This window comes from Orcinus orca, chromosome 20, assembly GCF_937001465.1.
Source record: "Orcinus orca chromosome 20, mOrcOrc1.1, whole genome shotgun sequence".
Lineage (NCBI taxonomy): Eukaryota > Metazoa > Chordata > Mammalia > Artiodactyla > Delphinidae > Orcinus > Orcinus orca.
The window spans coordinates 55,120,276-55,135,442 of NC_064578.1; the positions used below are offsets into that span (position 1 = coordinate 55,120,276).

At 52.3% G+C, this 15,167-nt stretch overlaps 2 protein-coding genes across 4 annotated transcripts; one reads left to right on the top strand and one right to left on the bottom strand.

The window, feature by feature from the left end:
• The first annotated feature begins 5,542 nt into the window (after nucleotides 1–5,542).
• On the top strand, nucleotides 5,543–8,485 carry NDUFA3 (NADH:ubiquinone oxidoreductase subunit A3). 2 transcript variants are annotated; one of them, XM_049703544.1, is made up of 4 exons: nucleotides 5,543–5,735; nucleotides 5,895–5,969; nucleotides 7,726–7,803; nucleotides 8,330–8,485. In XM_049703544.1, exons 1-4 carry the CDS (start codon nucleotides 5,558–5,560, stop codon nucleotides 8,419–8,421), a joined length of 423 nt encoding a protein of 140 aa, XP_049559501.1. In that variant the 5' UTR covers nucleotides 5,543–5,557; the 3' UTR covers nucleotides 8,422–8,485. The 2 variants fall into 2 exon arrangements, with proteins under 2 accessions (XP_049559501.1, XP_012394476.2); XM_012539022.2 differs by having other exon boundaries at nucleotides 5,543–5,675.
• A 53-nt stretch (nucleotides 8,486–8,538) lies between these two features.
• On the bottom strand, nucleotides 8,539–15,092 carry TFPT (TCF3 fusion partner). 2 transcript variants are annotated; one of them, XM_004285679.3, is made up of 6 exons: nucleotides 14,698–15,092; nucleotides 13,931–14,189; nucleotides 10,976–11,046; nucleotides 9,402–9,471; nucleotides 9,099–9,317; nucleotides 8,539–8,696 (listed from the first exon to the last, which is right to left on the bottom strand). In XM_004285679.3, exons 1-6 carry the CDS (start codon nucleotides 14,718–14,720, stop codon nucleotides 8,577–8,579), a joined length of 762 nt encoding a protein of 253 aa, XP_004285727.1. In that variant the 5' UTR covers nucleotides 14,721–15,092; the 3' UTR covers nucleotides 8,539–8,576. The 2 variants fall into 2 exon arrangements, with proteins under 2 accessions (XP_004285727.1, XP_033272256.1); XM_033416365.1 differs by lacking the exons at nucleotides 10,976–11,046; nucleotides 13,931–14,189; nucleotides 14,698–15,092 and having other exon boundaries at nucleotides 9,402–10,969.
• Between the last annotated feature and the right edge of the window lie 75 nt (nucleotides 15,093–15,167).

A 15,167-nucleotide genomic window follows, 5' to 3' on the forward strand; every position in this document is an offset into this window, starting at 1 on the left:
AAGTGATTCAGTTATACGTATACATATATCCATTCTTTTTCCGATTCTTTCCCCATATATGTTATTACAGAATATTGAGTAGAGTTCCCTGTGCTGTGCGGTAGGTCCTGGTTGGTTACCTGTCTTACTGTTAGTCTGTCTTGTGTCAATGTTATTACTAGTCCAGCCACAAGAACTCAAGGGGTAGAGGGGGAAATTTCCCCCTCCCCAACACTGGCAAACAACAGAAGTGACTACCATGTTGTCTTTCTAAGAAAGGGGCATGCTGATTTTTTTAAATTGAAGTATAGTTGATTTATCATGTCTTGTTAATTCCTGCCGTACAGCAAAGTGACTCAGTTATACATATAGATACATTCTTTGTCATATTCTTTTCCATTATGCTTTATCATAGGGTATTGAATATAGTTCCCTGTGCTACACAGTAGAACCCTGTTGTTTATCTATCCTATATATAATAGTTTGCATCTGCTAATCCCAAACTCCCAGTCCATCCCTCCCCCACCCCCTTCCCCTTGGCAACCACAAGTCTGTTCTCTATGTCTGTGAATCTGTTTCTGTTTTGTAAATAAGTTCATTTGTATATATTTTAGATTCCACATAAGTGATATCATAAGGTATTTGTCTTTCTCTTTCTAACTTACTTCACGTAGCGTGATAATCTCTAGGTCCATTCATGTTGCTGAAAATGGTAGTATTTCATTTTTTTAATGGCTGAGTAATCTTCCATTGTATATATATACCACATCTTCTTTACCCATTCATCTGTTGATGGACATTTAGGTTGCTTCCATGTCTTGGCTACTGTAAATAGTGCTGCTGTGAACATAAGGGAGGGGCATGCTGATTTTAATGGGACTTATTTGGGAAGTGTTCACAATGTTTTATTCCCATATTTCCCTTGGAGAGAAGGAAAATAAATAAATATTTAATGCATGATAAGGAAGATGCAGGCTTAGAAAGAGAAGTTCATCTAAGAACTTTTCTAGAAAATCCTTCCTAGATTCTAATCTCCATGACAGCCAGGGCCATGTTTGTCAGATCTCCCTTTGAAAAACAAACATCATTATAACTTACAAAGTTGAGCATAGGTCAGCTTGACACTCCAGCTTTACCTCTACTGCATTTTCTCTCACCTTATGCTATCTGTTTCAGCCACATTGACCATCTTTCAGGTGCAGCCCTATTATGTGCCTGTAGTGAGTTCAGGGATTTCAGTGCCGATCAAGGAAAAAGATGTGACCACAAGGTGGCAGTAGGACAGGACTTTCAGTCCCTTACCACACCTTGCTTCCTCCACAGGACCTTTGCACATGCTGTTCCCTCTGCTTAGAACACCCTTCCAGACCCCTAGTTAACATCTGCTCGTCTTTCGGATCTCACATCACTTCTTCAGAGATCTCAAGGATGAGATCAAATCTTCCTTGCGAAACTCCCTCTTCTTTTTGCTATAGTTGTAATGGTGAAGACGGCTAACGGTTTCCCAGCAGCCAAATTTCCCTTCTTCCTTTAAGTAACAGAAAACCCCTCCCATTTTTAGAAGGGCGCTCTCTAGAGCCTGTATGCCCCCACCTCCCCAGACACTTTTGCAGCTAGACCTGGCCTGTAAGTTCTGGTCAGAGACATGTTCAAAATCTGGGTGCTGCTCTTAAAAATAATTGTATGAGCCCTCTCTCTCTCTCTCTCTCTCTGTCTCTCTGTCTCTCTCTCCCTCTCTCCTTCCCTCCCTCCTTTTCCTTTCTTGCTGGCTCTGAACTACATATGAAAGCTACATGTTGATAAAAGCAAAAATGTTGCTAAACAGCTCTAGACTGTTCGATTATGTACTGTTAAGTGAGAGAGAAATAAAATTATAGATAGCTTTTTCTTGGGGGTTTGTCACGGCAGGTTAAAGTGCCCCCTAATCAAGACGGTGAGTATACATTTCTCTGTGAGCTTCAAGAGAGTAGAGTTCATGTCTGCTGTTACTCCCCATGTAGTTCCAGCACCTAGCACAGTACCTTGCTCGTGGTGGCCATTAGATAAATGCACAATAAGCAGATGAATGAGACCTTGGGGGAAGCCAGCGCGGGGACAAGAGCAGACAAAAGTATCTAATAGCGTTCATGTTTCTATTGCTGTGGTAACAAACTCTCACAAACTAAGTGGCGTAAGGCAACATAAATGTTTTATTTTTCCGTGCAGGAGGTCAGAAGTCCAAAACAGGTCGGCAGGCTGTGTTGCTTCTGGAGTCTCTAGCAGAGAATCCAATTCCCTGTCTTTTCCAGCTTCTAGAGGGGCCTGCATCCCTTGGCTTGTGGTCCTGCATCACGCTGACCTCTGCTTCCATCTCCACATTGCCTTCTCAAACTCTGACCCCCTTGCCTCCCTCTTAAAATTATTATGTGGCATCCACCCAAATTATCCAGGATAATCTCCCGATATCATGATTCCTAATTAAATCACACCTGTTAAGTCCCTTTTGCCATGTATACCATAGTCACAGGTTCCGGGAACTGGGATACCAGATGTTCGAGGGACCATTATTCTGCCCACCATAAAAGGGTACACATACGGAGCCTGCTTACGTAGCCCTCAGCATGGAGAGTCATCCAGTCAGAATGTGCGTGTTTCCTGAGCCCGCCTATGTGCCAGGCCCTGGAGATGTGGAGATAAAATGACCTGGTCCCTCTTGGCAGGAGCGTGTGGTCTAGTCTGGGAGAGAGAGTTAATACAGAGCGTGATAAATAATCACGGTATGACAAGGCACTGTGGGAGCACAGATGGGTCAGGCAAGGGTCTGCAGAGGAAACAGCATCTAACCTGAGACCTGAAGGCTGAGTAGAGTGAAGCAGACAAGAGAAAACAGAAAAGAGAGGCTGTACCAGATGCATCACATCTCCATACAGACATCTTGGAAACCGAGAATTTATGGGTGACGAACAAAGGACACGCTGTGTCAAAACCCGTAAATCACTTTGCAAGTGCTAGAGGTGGTAAGATTCCCCGTTCTCTTCCTCATCTAAAAGTGATTGTGAGGGGAAAGGTTGGAAACAACCTAAATATGCATCAGGAGGACCAAGTAAACTAGAATCCAGCCGTACAATGGCAAATGCTAGACAGCAGCTTTAAAAAAGAGAGAAAAAGGTGGAGCTAGCTCTAATGACATGGAAATGTCTCCAAGAGAGATTGCAAAGTGAAAAATGTAAGATGCAGAACCATGTGAGTCACGAAATATCAGTTTTGCTTTGGGAGAAAAAGAAGTACAAAAATACATACGTGTGTTTGAAAGCATGGAAATTTTTTATAAGGATTCAGAGATTATTTAAGGAAGATGAGGAAGGGGAAGAAGGAGGTTGTTATATGTCCCTTGATAATAATTTTTAAAACCATGAATATATGTTAGCTTTAACATTTAAAAAATAATTAAAATAAATTGATAGCTAAGGTAGTAATGGTTCTCCAGGTGATTCTTATTTGAAGTTGGAGTGTAATGGAGGGAAATTGAGAGGAAGAAGAGGTCTCACCCATCAGAAACCCTGGAAAGAAACCCAGCGCTGTTTCAGGGTGGAGGACCCTACTTTCCAAAGGGGAATAATAGGCATTGCCGGAGATCCTATTTCTCGAGCCCTGCACTTCGCCAAGCTCTGAGCCAAGGGTTTTATGCATGTGATTTTATTAAATCCTCACAACAGCCCATTTTACAGAGAAATAAGCTGAGTCTCAGCATTCAGTGGTTTGTTCAAGGTCATAAATGAATACGATGGTGAAACTGGGGTTCCAGCTTAGGTCTCTTTAACTCCAAAGTTCATGATCTTCACTGCTTACCTACACTGGTCACTAAAATGAATGAGGAAGGAAGGAGGGAAAGAAATAAAGGAAGGGGGAGGGAAGTAAGGAAATCTGGGGGGAGGGGAGGCACCAAAATAAAATCTGAGTCGTTGGAAATGGGGTGTCAGCAACACACAGGAGAATGGGTGCGGAGTGTTACTCATCAGTTGGAGTGATGTCTGCGTGACACACCAGCCCTATAGAAGGTCGAAGGGGTTTGGTCTTGTCAAAGCCTTCAGTTGCTCCCGGCCCCACCTCATTGGGCACCCAGGAATCTAAGTCCCCAGGCCCTCTATCCTCTGGGAAACAGAAATCTTGCCCATACTTTCTCCTCAGTAGCCATAAATTCAGACTTCCAGTCCCCACTTATTTAAGAGCCCAAAAGTCTGGACCCAAGCCCATCTTGCCTCTACACCCAAGAGTTCAGGCCCTTGGATTCCACCGTTTCGAGGAGATAATAACCTGAGCCCACAGTTTCTCCTCTCTGGGCTGCAGGAGTCTGGGCCCCCAGTTTCCTTCTTTCCCAGGTGTCTTGGCTTCTCCATCTCCCTCCCACATCAAGATCTAGGACCATAGGTTCTCTGTCTCCAGGAATTCAGATCCCTAGCCCTCTCCTGCTTCAAGATCTAGAGAATCCTGCCCCCAACTTCCTCCTCTTCCAGGAACCCAGGAATTCAGGACCCCTGGGTCCTCTTGCCTTAGGACCCAGGGGTCTGAGCCCCAGTCCTGTTATTCTGGCCTAGAATTCCAAACCCTCAGCTCGTGCCTCCTCATCACCCTGCACCTGCCCTCAGGGAGACCCCAGCCCAGCCAGGGGCCCAGGGAGAAGGGGGTGGGGTGTCTCACAGAGAGTCAGCAGCTGCAGATTCATCACCAGGGCCATGGTGGGCAGTTCTCGGCTGGAGCAGGAACAGGAGCCAGGGCTTGGCTGTGCCCTCCCCCCTACCAGGAAATGAGGCAACATCAGGAAGCCAGAGCCCTATTGAAGGAAGGAAGGAGCGAGGTGGGGGCCCCTGGGTGACTGTGTCACAGCCCCATGGTGCTGTGGAAAAAGTTGGGAGAGGGCGCAGTCATAACTGTTGTGTTCATTAAACTTTGGAAAAAAAAAATTAGCACCTATTATGTGCCAGACCCTGTGCTACACGGTTGGGGGAAAGGGGCACAGAAGGGAGTCAGACCCCATTACAGTGCTCAAGTAGCTCCCAGCCTGATGGAAAGGCAGATTCCGACCAGGTTAGTTAAAACAAAACAAAACAGAACAAAATGATGTACGCTATAATGGAGGTCACATAGGGCACTGTGAGAGTATACAGAAGGTCCCTAACCCTTCTGGGATGAGACTTAGGGCTTGCAGGACGAACTGATTTTAAGCTGATACCTCAAATTGGTGATTCGTCCTCTCCCAGCCTCCGTTTGTCCATCTGTAAAATGGGCTCTCATAAGTAAACTATAAAATGAGGACTGATGCATTCCGCCTTAGCTGGGCCGCAGTAGGAGGACTGAAAGTTACTCCTCTGGAACGACTTTCTAGGCGGAGAGAAAAAAAGAGAGCGGCGGCAGGTGCGCCAAGACAGGTTTGCGCTTAAATCTGCAGCATCACCTCTTTTCCCCGCAGCCATCGTCTCGGACCGCTGTTCTGCGCCAGTGCGCACGCGCGGATTTAGCCCGTGGAGGCTAGAGGGCCAGGACCACAACTCCCAGAGCGCTCCGCACCCCCGCCGCCGCCTGGGATTGCTGTTCTGCGCCAATGAGCACGCGCGGACTCAGACTGCGGAGGCCGTGCCCAGGGACCACAACTCCCAGAGTGCTCCGCGCCCTCGCCGCCGCAGCCGCCGCCGCCGTTGCCGAGACCAAGATGGCCGGGAGTAAGTGCGGGTTCTGTCAGCGCGCGGGGATGGTACCGGGAACCCCGGGTGGTGCCAGGGGTAGGGCAAGACGGAGCCCCCGTGGAGGCGGTGGGGTCCGGGCCGGAGCGGGGCGCAGAGGTCACGAGGGAGCTCCTCCAGGGCGGGGGTGGCGCGAGAGGGGTAGAGGTCACCGGGGGCATCACCTGCAGGGGTGACCCTCCTCGCCCACCCTTCCAGGAATCGCCGCCTTTCTCAGGAATGTCTGGGCCAAGGAGCCGGTGGTAGTGGCATCCCTCACCATCGGGGGTCTCGGTGCGTGAGTGCCCCAGGCGCGAAAGTGCATCACCCCCAATCGGCGTCCCGGCTTTATCTCCTCCACCCCCTAGAGGTCCCACTGCCCCTCACCAGTGCTCCATCGCCCCCCCCACCATCGTTCGATCCTGTATCCCCGAGGCCCGACCGCCGCCCTCAACGTTCCGTGTCCCCACTTGTATGCCAACCCCCCCCACCCCTAGTATTATGACTCCTCCACCACCCCATCGCTCCCCACCCCGTACACACCCACCCAAGAGGTCCAGAATCCCTTCAAAGAAGAGGTTGTCAACCCTAGCTGTGCATTATAATAGCTAAAAAAAAATAATAATAAATGAAAAGTAATGTCCTTATCCTCCCCTTTCACCCTCATCCCCCCCCCCCCCAGATTCTGAATTGAATTGGGTGGGGTGGAGGTGGGGCTAGGGAATCTTGTGTCTTGTGAAAATCCCCCAGTGATTCTAACGTGCTTCTGCGATTGAGAACCTCAGCTGTAGAACTGGGCTACTCAGATTTCAAGGTAATGTTGTGGGTCGTGGTGAAATACAGGTTCTGTTTCCGTAGGTCTGGGGTGGGTCTGGGGATGCTGCATTTCTAACATGTTCCCAGGTCTTGTCAATACTGCTGGTTGGCAGGCCACACACTGAGTGAGGTTCTAGAACACAGTTGTCCCACACGGCAGCCACGGGTCGCATGGGCCACTGAGCACTTGAAATGGGGCCAGTATGAATTGAGATGGTACATTACCCTGATGTAAAGCATACACCGGATTTCAAAGACTTTGTATAACAAAGAGTATACAAAATATCAATGTCTTTTATGCCGAGGATATGTTGAAATGCCTTGGGTATACCAGGTTAAATTTATCTTTTAATTTGTATGTTTTAACTTTTTTTTATAAATTTATTTATTTACTTTTGGCTGCCTTGGGTCTTTGTTGCTGCACGCAGCTCTTCTCTAGTTGCGGCGAGCGGGGTCTACTCTTTGTTGTGGTGCGCCAGCTTCTCATTGCGGTGGCTTCTCTTGTTGCAGAGCACGGGCTCTGGGCGCGCGGGCTTCAGTAGTTACGGCACGAGGGCTCAGTAGTTGTGGCTCATGGGCTTAGTTGCTCCGCAGCATGTAGGGTCTTCCCGGACCAGGGCTCGAACCCATGTCCCCTGCATTGGCAGGAGGATTCTTAACCACTGCGCCACCAGGGAATCCCTGTATGTTTTAACTTTTATGTGGCTATTAGAAAATGAAAAATTACATACATGTCTCTTATATTCATGTCGGACAGCACTGACCCAGAATATTCCTTTACATGCCCTGCCCCACCCGCCATGACTCCCTGCTCCTACCCCAGGTGGACTGTAATTTCACAATGACTGTTTTTTGTACAAAACCTTCTCCTCAGTTTGTAACAGTTCATGATTTCTCTGGAACGTTCCCAGGACACCCCCGACCCACACCCCTTAATATGCTCCATGACTCAAATGCGCTCATCCTGTGACCAACCCTTTCTTCCTTCCTGTGTCTTCTAGATCCCACAAGTCTCTGGATGCTTGGCTTCCACCCTCACTTCCAAAAAAAAAAAAAGTCTTATAAACCCTTCTGCTGATGTACGGGGCTCCCAGGGTGCCAAGGGGCCTCCTGGAGGCGCTGGACCCCCCTCCTCCCCTCCCCGCATGCACTTGACCCCCATCTTGAAAAGGCTCAGCTACGGTCCCCGCCGCCACCTCCTTCCCCTGGGCCTCACCCCTGTGTCTCTCTGCAGCTATAATTCTGCCTGCCCTCAGCCCCTACGTCAAGTACTCCATCATGATCAATGAGGCCACACCCTACAACTACCCAGGTGAGTGGGAGCCAGGGCAGCAGCCTTGGACCTTGCTGAGCTGGGAGTGGAATGATGATGGGCAGGTCTTTCCTCTGCAGGGATCCAAGATTCTGCAGTGCAGTCTGGACTCTATTTTTTTCCTTCAACAGATATAATCCACATGCCGTAAAATTCGCTTTGTCTGTTTTTGCACTTTGAGTTTCTGTCATGGTTCCAGATTTCTGTCCTTGTCTGGGTTCGCAATCTCTGTTGCTTTCTGGAGTTTTGTCTTCCTGGGTCTCCACCTCTCCAGGTCTCTGTTCTGCTTCCTTGTGTCTGTTGGGTCTTTCTCTGGGGCTCCTTTCTGTATCCATCGTTCTGGTTTCCCATGTCTCTAGGTCTCTATCTCCCCACTTCCCTGCATCTCTGATTTTCTGATCCTTACTCTCTCTTCTCTCTCCCCGGGGTCCCGTTTCCCTCTTTGAAAGTAAGCTGACAGGCCAACCCTTCTCTGTGGGCCCCCAGCGATCTGCTCGTCTCAGTGGCCCACCCTCCTGTCCCACAGTGCCCCTCCGAGACGATGGGAACATGCCTGATGTGCCCAGCCACCCGCAGGACCCCCAGGGCCCAAGCTTGGAGTGGCTGAAGAAACTGTGAGCTCCTCCATTGACAGGGAGAGGCCCCCTCCCTGATGGCCCCCAATAAAAATGTGAAAACCACACCCAGCGTCTGAGTGTGTGCGGCTGCAGGTGGAAGCAGTGGACAGCGGCCGAGGCGAGTGTAGGGGTTGGTTTACTGGGGTGGGGGTGGGGTCAGTCAAAGGCGGGGCTGGCTAGGGTGGGGTAGGGCAGCAGCTTGTCCGGCCCCCGAGAAACCCAGCTGGAGTCTAGGGCCTCGTCCGCTTCAAAGCCGAAGTCTTCCTCGACCTTAATCTGGGGGAGATGAGAACAGGCATGAGAAGGGCCCCGGCCTCGCTGTTCTTTCCCAGGCCAGACGGCGTCCTCTGTGCACCTCACCAGAAGTCCCGGCATCCCCTGCAGTGTCACCGCCCTCCCCTGCCTTCTCTCCCTCCTCTGCCGCCGACCCTCCCCGGTTATCTTTTCTTCTCCCCAGAGCCGCCTCCACATCTTCCTTGCCTCCACGCAAGCCCCTTGCTTGGCGTCTTACAATGCTTTCTCCTTCCCCGGCCAACACCAGCCCTGTCCAAGCCTTCCAGCTCTCCCAGCCTTGCAGGGCCCGGCCCCGCCCCCCCCCCCCCCCCACCGCAGCGCAGCAGGGAAGCCCAGGAGCCCCAGTCCCGCCCTGCGGACCCCTGGACTCCAGGCTGCCCCCACCTGCACCGGGGCCAGTTCTGGAGTCAGCGCAGCTCCCACTCGGCGGCCGTCCCGGGGTGCTCGCCGCCTCTTCCGCCCGCTGGGCCCCTCGCCAGGGGCCGGGCTGCCAGGTTCTGGGGGTGCAGGCGTCCTTCTAGGCGGGGACAGCCCCTCTTTCTCTGGAGGCTCGTTCTCGGCGTTGCCTGGGGTGGGGGCGTCTGTGCCCTGGCTGCCCTCGTCCTGGCAGACAGGGAGGTGGGCGCGTGAAGGCTGCGTCCTGGGCTCCCGCTTCTCCCAGCCCACCCGTGACCGCATCGCACTCACCTCCAGCACGATGGTGAACTGGCTGGCGCGGTAGTCATCACCGTAGGAGTCCAGCACTCTCATGAGGAACCTGCGGCCGGAGAGAAGCCGCCGGGGGGCAGCTTTATCTTCTGGCGGTTGGGAAGGGGGCCCACGACAGCCCAGCTCTGACTGAAGCCAAGGCTGTCCTGGACCCAGAAGGTCTGAGACACCCGGGTGGCAAGCACTTGAGACAGCCAGTGGGGCTCTGGGCAGGACCAGGTGACCTGCACCTCCGCTCCTGCTCTGTAATCTGGAGGTGACAACCCCACTGGGCGGCCCGCTGACCACGACACTGCAGCTTGATGACAGCTCTGCAGTACTCGGCTTGTAAAGGGTCAAACGTAAGTTACTACTTTCATTACTCCCTGGGAGGCGGGCCCAGAGCACTCTCACTGGTGATGCTGCCTTCTCTTCCCCATGCCTGCTTCTAAAAGCTTTTCGGTTTTTTGTTTGTTTTAAGCTCTGATTAGATGGTCCCCATAAGGCAGCGCCTGGGTGGAGCGTTTCACGCGCACAGTCTCTTATTCTACAAGTAGGTATCAGGTGTCCTCTCTGTGCTATCCACCACGGAAGCCACTGATCATCTGTCACCATCCTTGAGTGCCTGCCACGTGGCGAGAGTAACTGAGGAATGGAAATTTTAAATTTCGCTTGATTTTAGTTAATTCAGATGAAAATCGAACCACGTGGCTACCAAGCACATGAAATGAGGCTCGTGCAACTGAGGGAGTGAATTTCCAATTTCACTTCGTCTTAATAAACTTGGCCTGTGACCACTGAGGAACGGAATTTTCAATTTCATTTGAATGAATTGAAATTTATTTTAATGAATGTTAAAATTCCACTTCAATGTAAAATAAAGTCACCACCTGCAGCTGGCATCCTGGACAGCACAGGTGTGGACAAGAGGAGGACCCAGGAGCTGAGCCCTGGCTACTGCAGGTTCAGGGTTTGGGGAAGTGAATGAACCAGCAAAGAGGCAAGAATCAACGGCCGGGAGGAGGGAAACTGAGGCAGATGAGTGACCTGGCCAAGAAAGTGCTTCAAAGAAGAGGGTGTATCCACTGGGTCAGGTAAGTGGAGGGCTGAGGACTGACCGGGGGTCTCGGCATCATGGAGACTCTGTCATGAGGCCTGTTCTCCACGTTTCACGGAGGTGGGGACCCAGTGGAGCGGCGGGCCGGCCCCAGAGCTCACTCCCCATCCGGGTCGCGGTGATCCGAGGCGGGAGGCTCAGCTGAGCTCGTCCCCTGTGGGCTCCCATTTAACCCTCAGCAGCCTCGTGATCTCAGTGTTAACCCTTAGTTGATGGGGAACTGGGGCTCAGAGAGGGGACGTGGCTTGCCCTGAGTCACACAGCAGAACGGCGCTCGAAGCTGAGTCTGTGGCCCTAAGTCTGGTCTCCTGCCTTCTGCTGCACTCCATACAAAGGGAGCACACCTCTCCCCCAAGGCCCAGGGCTCAGCTTCCTTCCAAGGCCCAAGGTGGTGGTGACAGGGGTTGGGGAGCAGAGGCAAGCGATGCAGGCCCAGAGCAGGTGTGCAAGGGGTTACCTCCGCTCCTGCTGGAGTCTCCGAGTTATCCTCTGTACCTGATGGAGCCTGTTCAGGACCCGCTCATTCACCTGCGGGGAGGTGGGAGGAAACACAGGTCAGCTCAACACGTGGTGAATGGGGCCCCGCTGGAGGGCGACTGGCCCAGGGCCATCCCGGGGTGCCCAGGGCCATCCCGGGGCCCCCAGGGCCCGCTGTGTCTGCTCCTTCCCCCTCCTCATTGCCTCTCTTGCTTCTCTCCCTCATCCACGCTGCTCACACTGGCCTCCAAGCTCACGCTTGAGTCCCCTGACACCGTCCTGTCCTGGGGGCTTTCCACGTGCTCTTCCCCAGGTGCCTGCCTAGCTCTCTCAAAGGCTGCACTCAAAGGCTACCTGCTCAGACCTCTCGTTAATTGCAGCAGCCCCTCCCCCACTTCCCACACCAGAGCGTCCCCCCCCACCCTCAGCTCCACTTTTCCATTGCCTATAGCCTCTCTCTCTATGCAGTGTTCTCACTCTCCGTCTCCCCCAACAGAACAGAAGCCCCAAAGGACCAGGATTTGTGCCTCTGTCCCCGGTGCCTTGAGCAGACCCTGGCAGAGGGGGTGCTCCCTAAATACTGTTAAACAAATGACTTCACCTAGTGATAAAGTGCTTGAAGAACACCAAACTGGTAGATATGCTGGAGATAAGGGCAGGAGGTGGCCGCTTTAGTTAAGGTCATCAGAGGAGATGTGTGCCCAAGCGTGAAGGAGTATGTTCTGCTCCTGTGTCAGAAAGACCTGGGTTTGAATCCCAGCCTACCACTTCTCAGCTCTGTGACCTTGGGCAAGTTACTTAACTTCTCTGAGCCTCAGGTTTCTGCACTGGTAAAAGGAGAATAATAACAACGTATTCCTGGCGGGAGACAGGGGAGCTAAGAGCAGAGGCTCAAATGCAACTCCATTTGAGCAAATGGTTGAGTCTCTTTGGACCCCAGCATCCATCTGTTAAAAAGGGCTCAGGATACCTGCTGCTTGGGGGGCGCTGAAAGAGTTCCCAGATGTCCCTGCGTAAAGCCCCCAGAGCAGGCCTGGCACGCAGTGGGTGCTCACAGGTGAGAGTGCTTGCTCTGACAGCACCACCCTTGCTGTCAGACCCTGTGAACACACAGTGACGTGAGGAGTCGTGAAATCACGGGGTGGTGGGGGGAGAAGAGAGAGGAGTGGTCATGGAGAGAAGAGAGGTTGGGGTGAGCTGAAGGATGAAGCGGAGGCAAAAGCTACCTGGTAAAAGATACATAGTATCTGGTTTATGTATATTATGTAAGTTTATATTAACACGTACATAAAACCATATTACAGAGTGCTGCAGGGACTTCCCTGGTGGTCCAGCGGTTAAGACTCCACGCTCCCACGGCAGGGGACGCAAGTTTGATCCCTGGTTGGGGAACTCAGATCCCACAGGCCACACAAACAAACAAACCAAAACAAAAAACACCAAACAGTACTGCTAGGGACGTCATCAGGTTAACTGTCATCAGGTGTGTGTATGTCTGTCTGCTGGGTCCGTAGGGAGGGCTGGGACAGCTGGCCACAGGGTACGCATAGGTGCAGCCTCTGCAGCTTCAGGGGAATATACTTTAATGCCTGGAGTTGGCCTGCTCCAAGCCCACTGCCCTCAGCCTGGCATTCAAGTCCCCTCCCCAGCGTCCCCATCAGACCAGACAGCTCTCCAATCCTGAGTAAGCCCTACGCCACACAGAGTCCTAAATGTACCTTTCCCTCCAGCTTGACGTGTTCCTACTTAATCTAAGACTTGATTCAAACCTCACCTCCTTATTAGTTCTCTAAGTCGTCTCTCTCTCTCCCTCTCCTTGACTTCTACCCTAGCTCAAGCCTTCTCCTGTCCTGCCTGGGCCACTACACCAGCCCCCTTCCAGAACTCCCCCACCAGCGTTGTTACAGGTTGGATGGTGTCCCCCCAAAAAAGGTGTGTTGGAGTCCTAACTCCCAGTGCCTCAGAATGTGACCGTATTTGGACACAGGGTCTTCACAAAGGTAATCAAGTTAAATGAGGTGATTGGCCTTAACCCAATATGACTGGTGGCATCCTTATTAAAAGAAATTGGGATATACACACACACACAAGCACGGGAAGATGAAAGCAGAGATCTACAAGCAAGGAACACAAAAGATCTCCAGCAAACCACCAGAAGCTAGGGAGGATGCCTAGAACAGATAACAGATTCTCCCTCACAGCCCTCAGGATGAACCAACCCCGCTGACACCTTGATCCCAGACGTCTAGTCTCCAGAACCGTGAGGCAGTACGTTTCTATTACTTAGCCATCCGTTTGTGGTTCTTGATACGGCGGCCCTAGCAAAAGAGTCCAACCAAATTCAGAGAGTCTTTCAAGCACTGACCCTGTCCCTCCCCTGTTTGAAACCTTTTGATAGCTCCCCATCACTCTCAAAAAAAAAAAAAAAAAAAAAATCCAAACCTCTTGCTCTGGTGTTTGTGGCCTTTCAAGATCTGGGCCCTGCTTACTGCTCCATCCTCATTCTCACCAAGGAGGCTAATGCAGTGACTCAGCAGAAAGAACCTGAGGCTGGGCAGAGGCGTGGGGATGGAGAGGAGGAGAAGGACCCCAGAGAGATCTGAGAGGCAGGACGCACAGGACAGGAGCGAATGATGTCAAGGGTATGGGAGATTTGAAAAGTTTGATCGGTGGGCAGCAAGAGAGGCACCTGTGAAACATCAGTGAGCTGATCTGGGTTGTCAGATGATGCTCCTAGAGGAGACATCTCTCCAAGGTGCCTTGCACAGTGCCTGACATATAATAGGTGCTAAATAAATTAATAATGAATGAATAAGTGAATGGAAAATTCATTCAGCCGGGCAAGGAAGGCTGGGCATCTAGACAGGCAGAGACTGGGAAGGATTGGTAATAGAGGCCAGGGGACCCCAAAACAGGGGAATCCACACTCACCTACCTGCTCGATCTCCCGGCAGCGTCGACCTAGCGCCTGGTACTTCCTGCGGTTTAGTTCCCGCTGGCGCCGCCGCCGGCCCCGGGCTGCCTCTTCCTCTTCATCTCGCTCCCGGAGCCCGGAGCCACCCAGACCCCCAGACACAAACTCCACTTCTGTCTCAAGCTCGCTCTCCAGGATGTGACCACCGAACAAAGGAGGCAGCGCCAACTCTGAGCCTGGCGGCGCTGAGAACTCTTCAAAGCCCACAGCTGCCATGGTCCTGTAGAGTCAGTGGGTTCAGGGACCCTGAATACCTAGCCCTTAGTCCCTCCTCCCACAGACCAGAAGCCCAACTCCCAGACCCCTCCTCTCTCTGATGCAGGAGTCCGAGGCCCCCAGCCCACCATTCCCAGGATCCAGAAGAGTTCGAGCCCCGACCCCTTCCTCCCAGGATCCAGGAGTCCAGGGCCCCAGCACCCGCTTCCCAGTATCAAGGAGTCCAGACTTCCAGCCCCTTCTTCCCCGAGTTCCACGGGGAGTTCAAGCCCCCCAAGCCCTCACTCAGACCCAGGAGTCCTGACCTCCAACCGCCTCGCCTGTCAGATCCAGAAGTCTAGACCCGTAGCCTTTTCCCCCAGGATGCTCGAGTACGGACCCCAGTCCCTACAAGAGTTATAAGCCAAAGGAGTTGCAGGAACTGCAATCCCCGTCAGTCCTCAGCGCAGAAGACCGCTCTTATGCAGCCGCAATGTCTTTTGGGATTCGTAGTTTTCCCCAAATCCACTCACCCTTCTCTCTGCTCCAGTTCCATCTCTCTCCGACTCCGGGGGCCCCGGGCCTCAGAACTTCCAACCTCGCTAACCTCTAGGTTAAGTCGCTCGCAAAACTACCTTTCCCATCAGGCTTCACGACCCCAGCATCCGGGACCTTTGCCGCTATGCCTTCTGGGAGCTGTAGTTTCCTATTTCCGGCTCCGCTCCCCAACCCCTCCACCTCCACCTCGACTCCTGGCTGAAAGCCTTGCTTTCTCGTCGAACTCCTCCACCAGTGGTCTGAGTTGCCCTCGACTTTATTCTTGTCTTGACACCCTGTCGTCAGACTATGGCGATTCTCCGCTTATCAGGCTCAGTCCACAACGCGCGTGAGCCGGATAAAGCCCCTCTTCTCTCCGGATCATCCCTTCTCCGCCTAGCGGCAGGTGCTAATAAAGTTGTTGTTCCAAACGCAGCCAGGAGAGACGCGGTGCAGGGGCCAATCA

What these genes read in the sequence shown, in the direction of transcription:
- NDUFA3 (XM_049703544.1), top strand. Translation starts at nt 5,558, where the DNA reads ATGAGCACGCGCGGACTCAGACTGCGGAGGCCGTGCCCAGGGACCACA. An exon ending in AACCCCGGGTGGTGCCAGGG is followed by an intron (nt 5,736 to 5,894) that starts GTAGGGCAAGAC and finishes CCACCCTTCCAG; the next exon opens with GAATCGCCGCCTTTCTCAGG. An exon ending in CCTCACCATCGGGGGTCTCG is followed by an intron (nt 5,970 to 7,725) that starts GTGCGTGAGTGC and finishes GTCTCTCTGCAG; the next exon opens with CTATAATTCTGCCTGCCCTC.
- TFPT (XM_033416365.1), bottom strand. Translation starts at nt 10,016, where the DNA reads ATGGTGACAGATGATCAGTGGCTTCCGTGGTGGATAGCACAGAGAGGA. An exon ending in AGTTCACCATCGTGCTGGAG is followed by an intron (nt 9,318 to 9,401) that starts GTGAGTGCGATG and finishes CCTGTCTGCCAG; the next exon opens with GACGAGGGCAGCCAGGGCAC. An exon ending in CAGAACTGGCCCCGGTGCAG is followed by an intron (nt 8,697 to 9,098) that starts GTGGGGGCAGCC and finishes CATCTCCCCCAG; the next exon opens with ATTAAGGTCGAGGAAGACTT.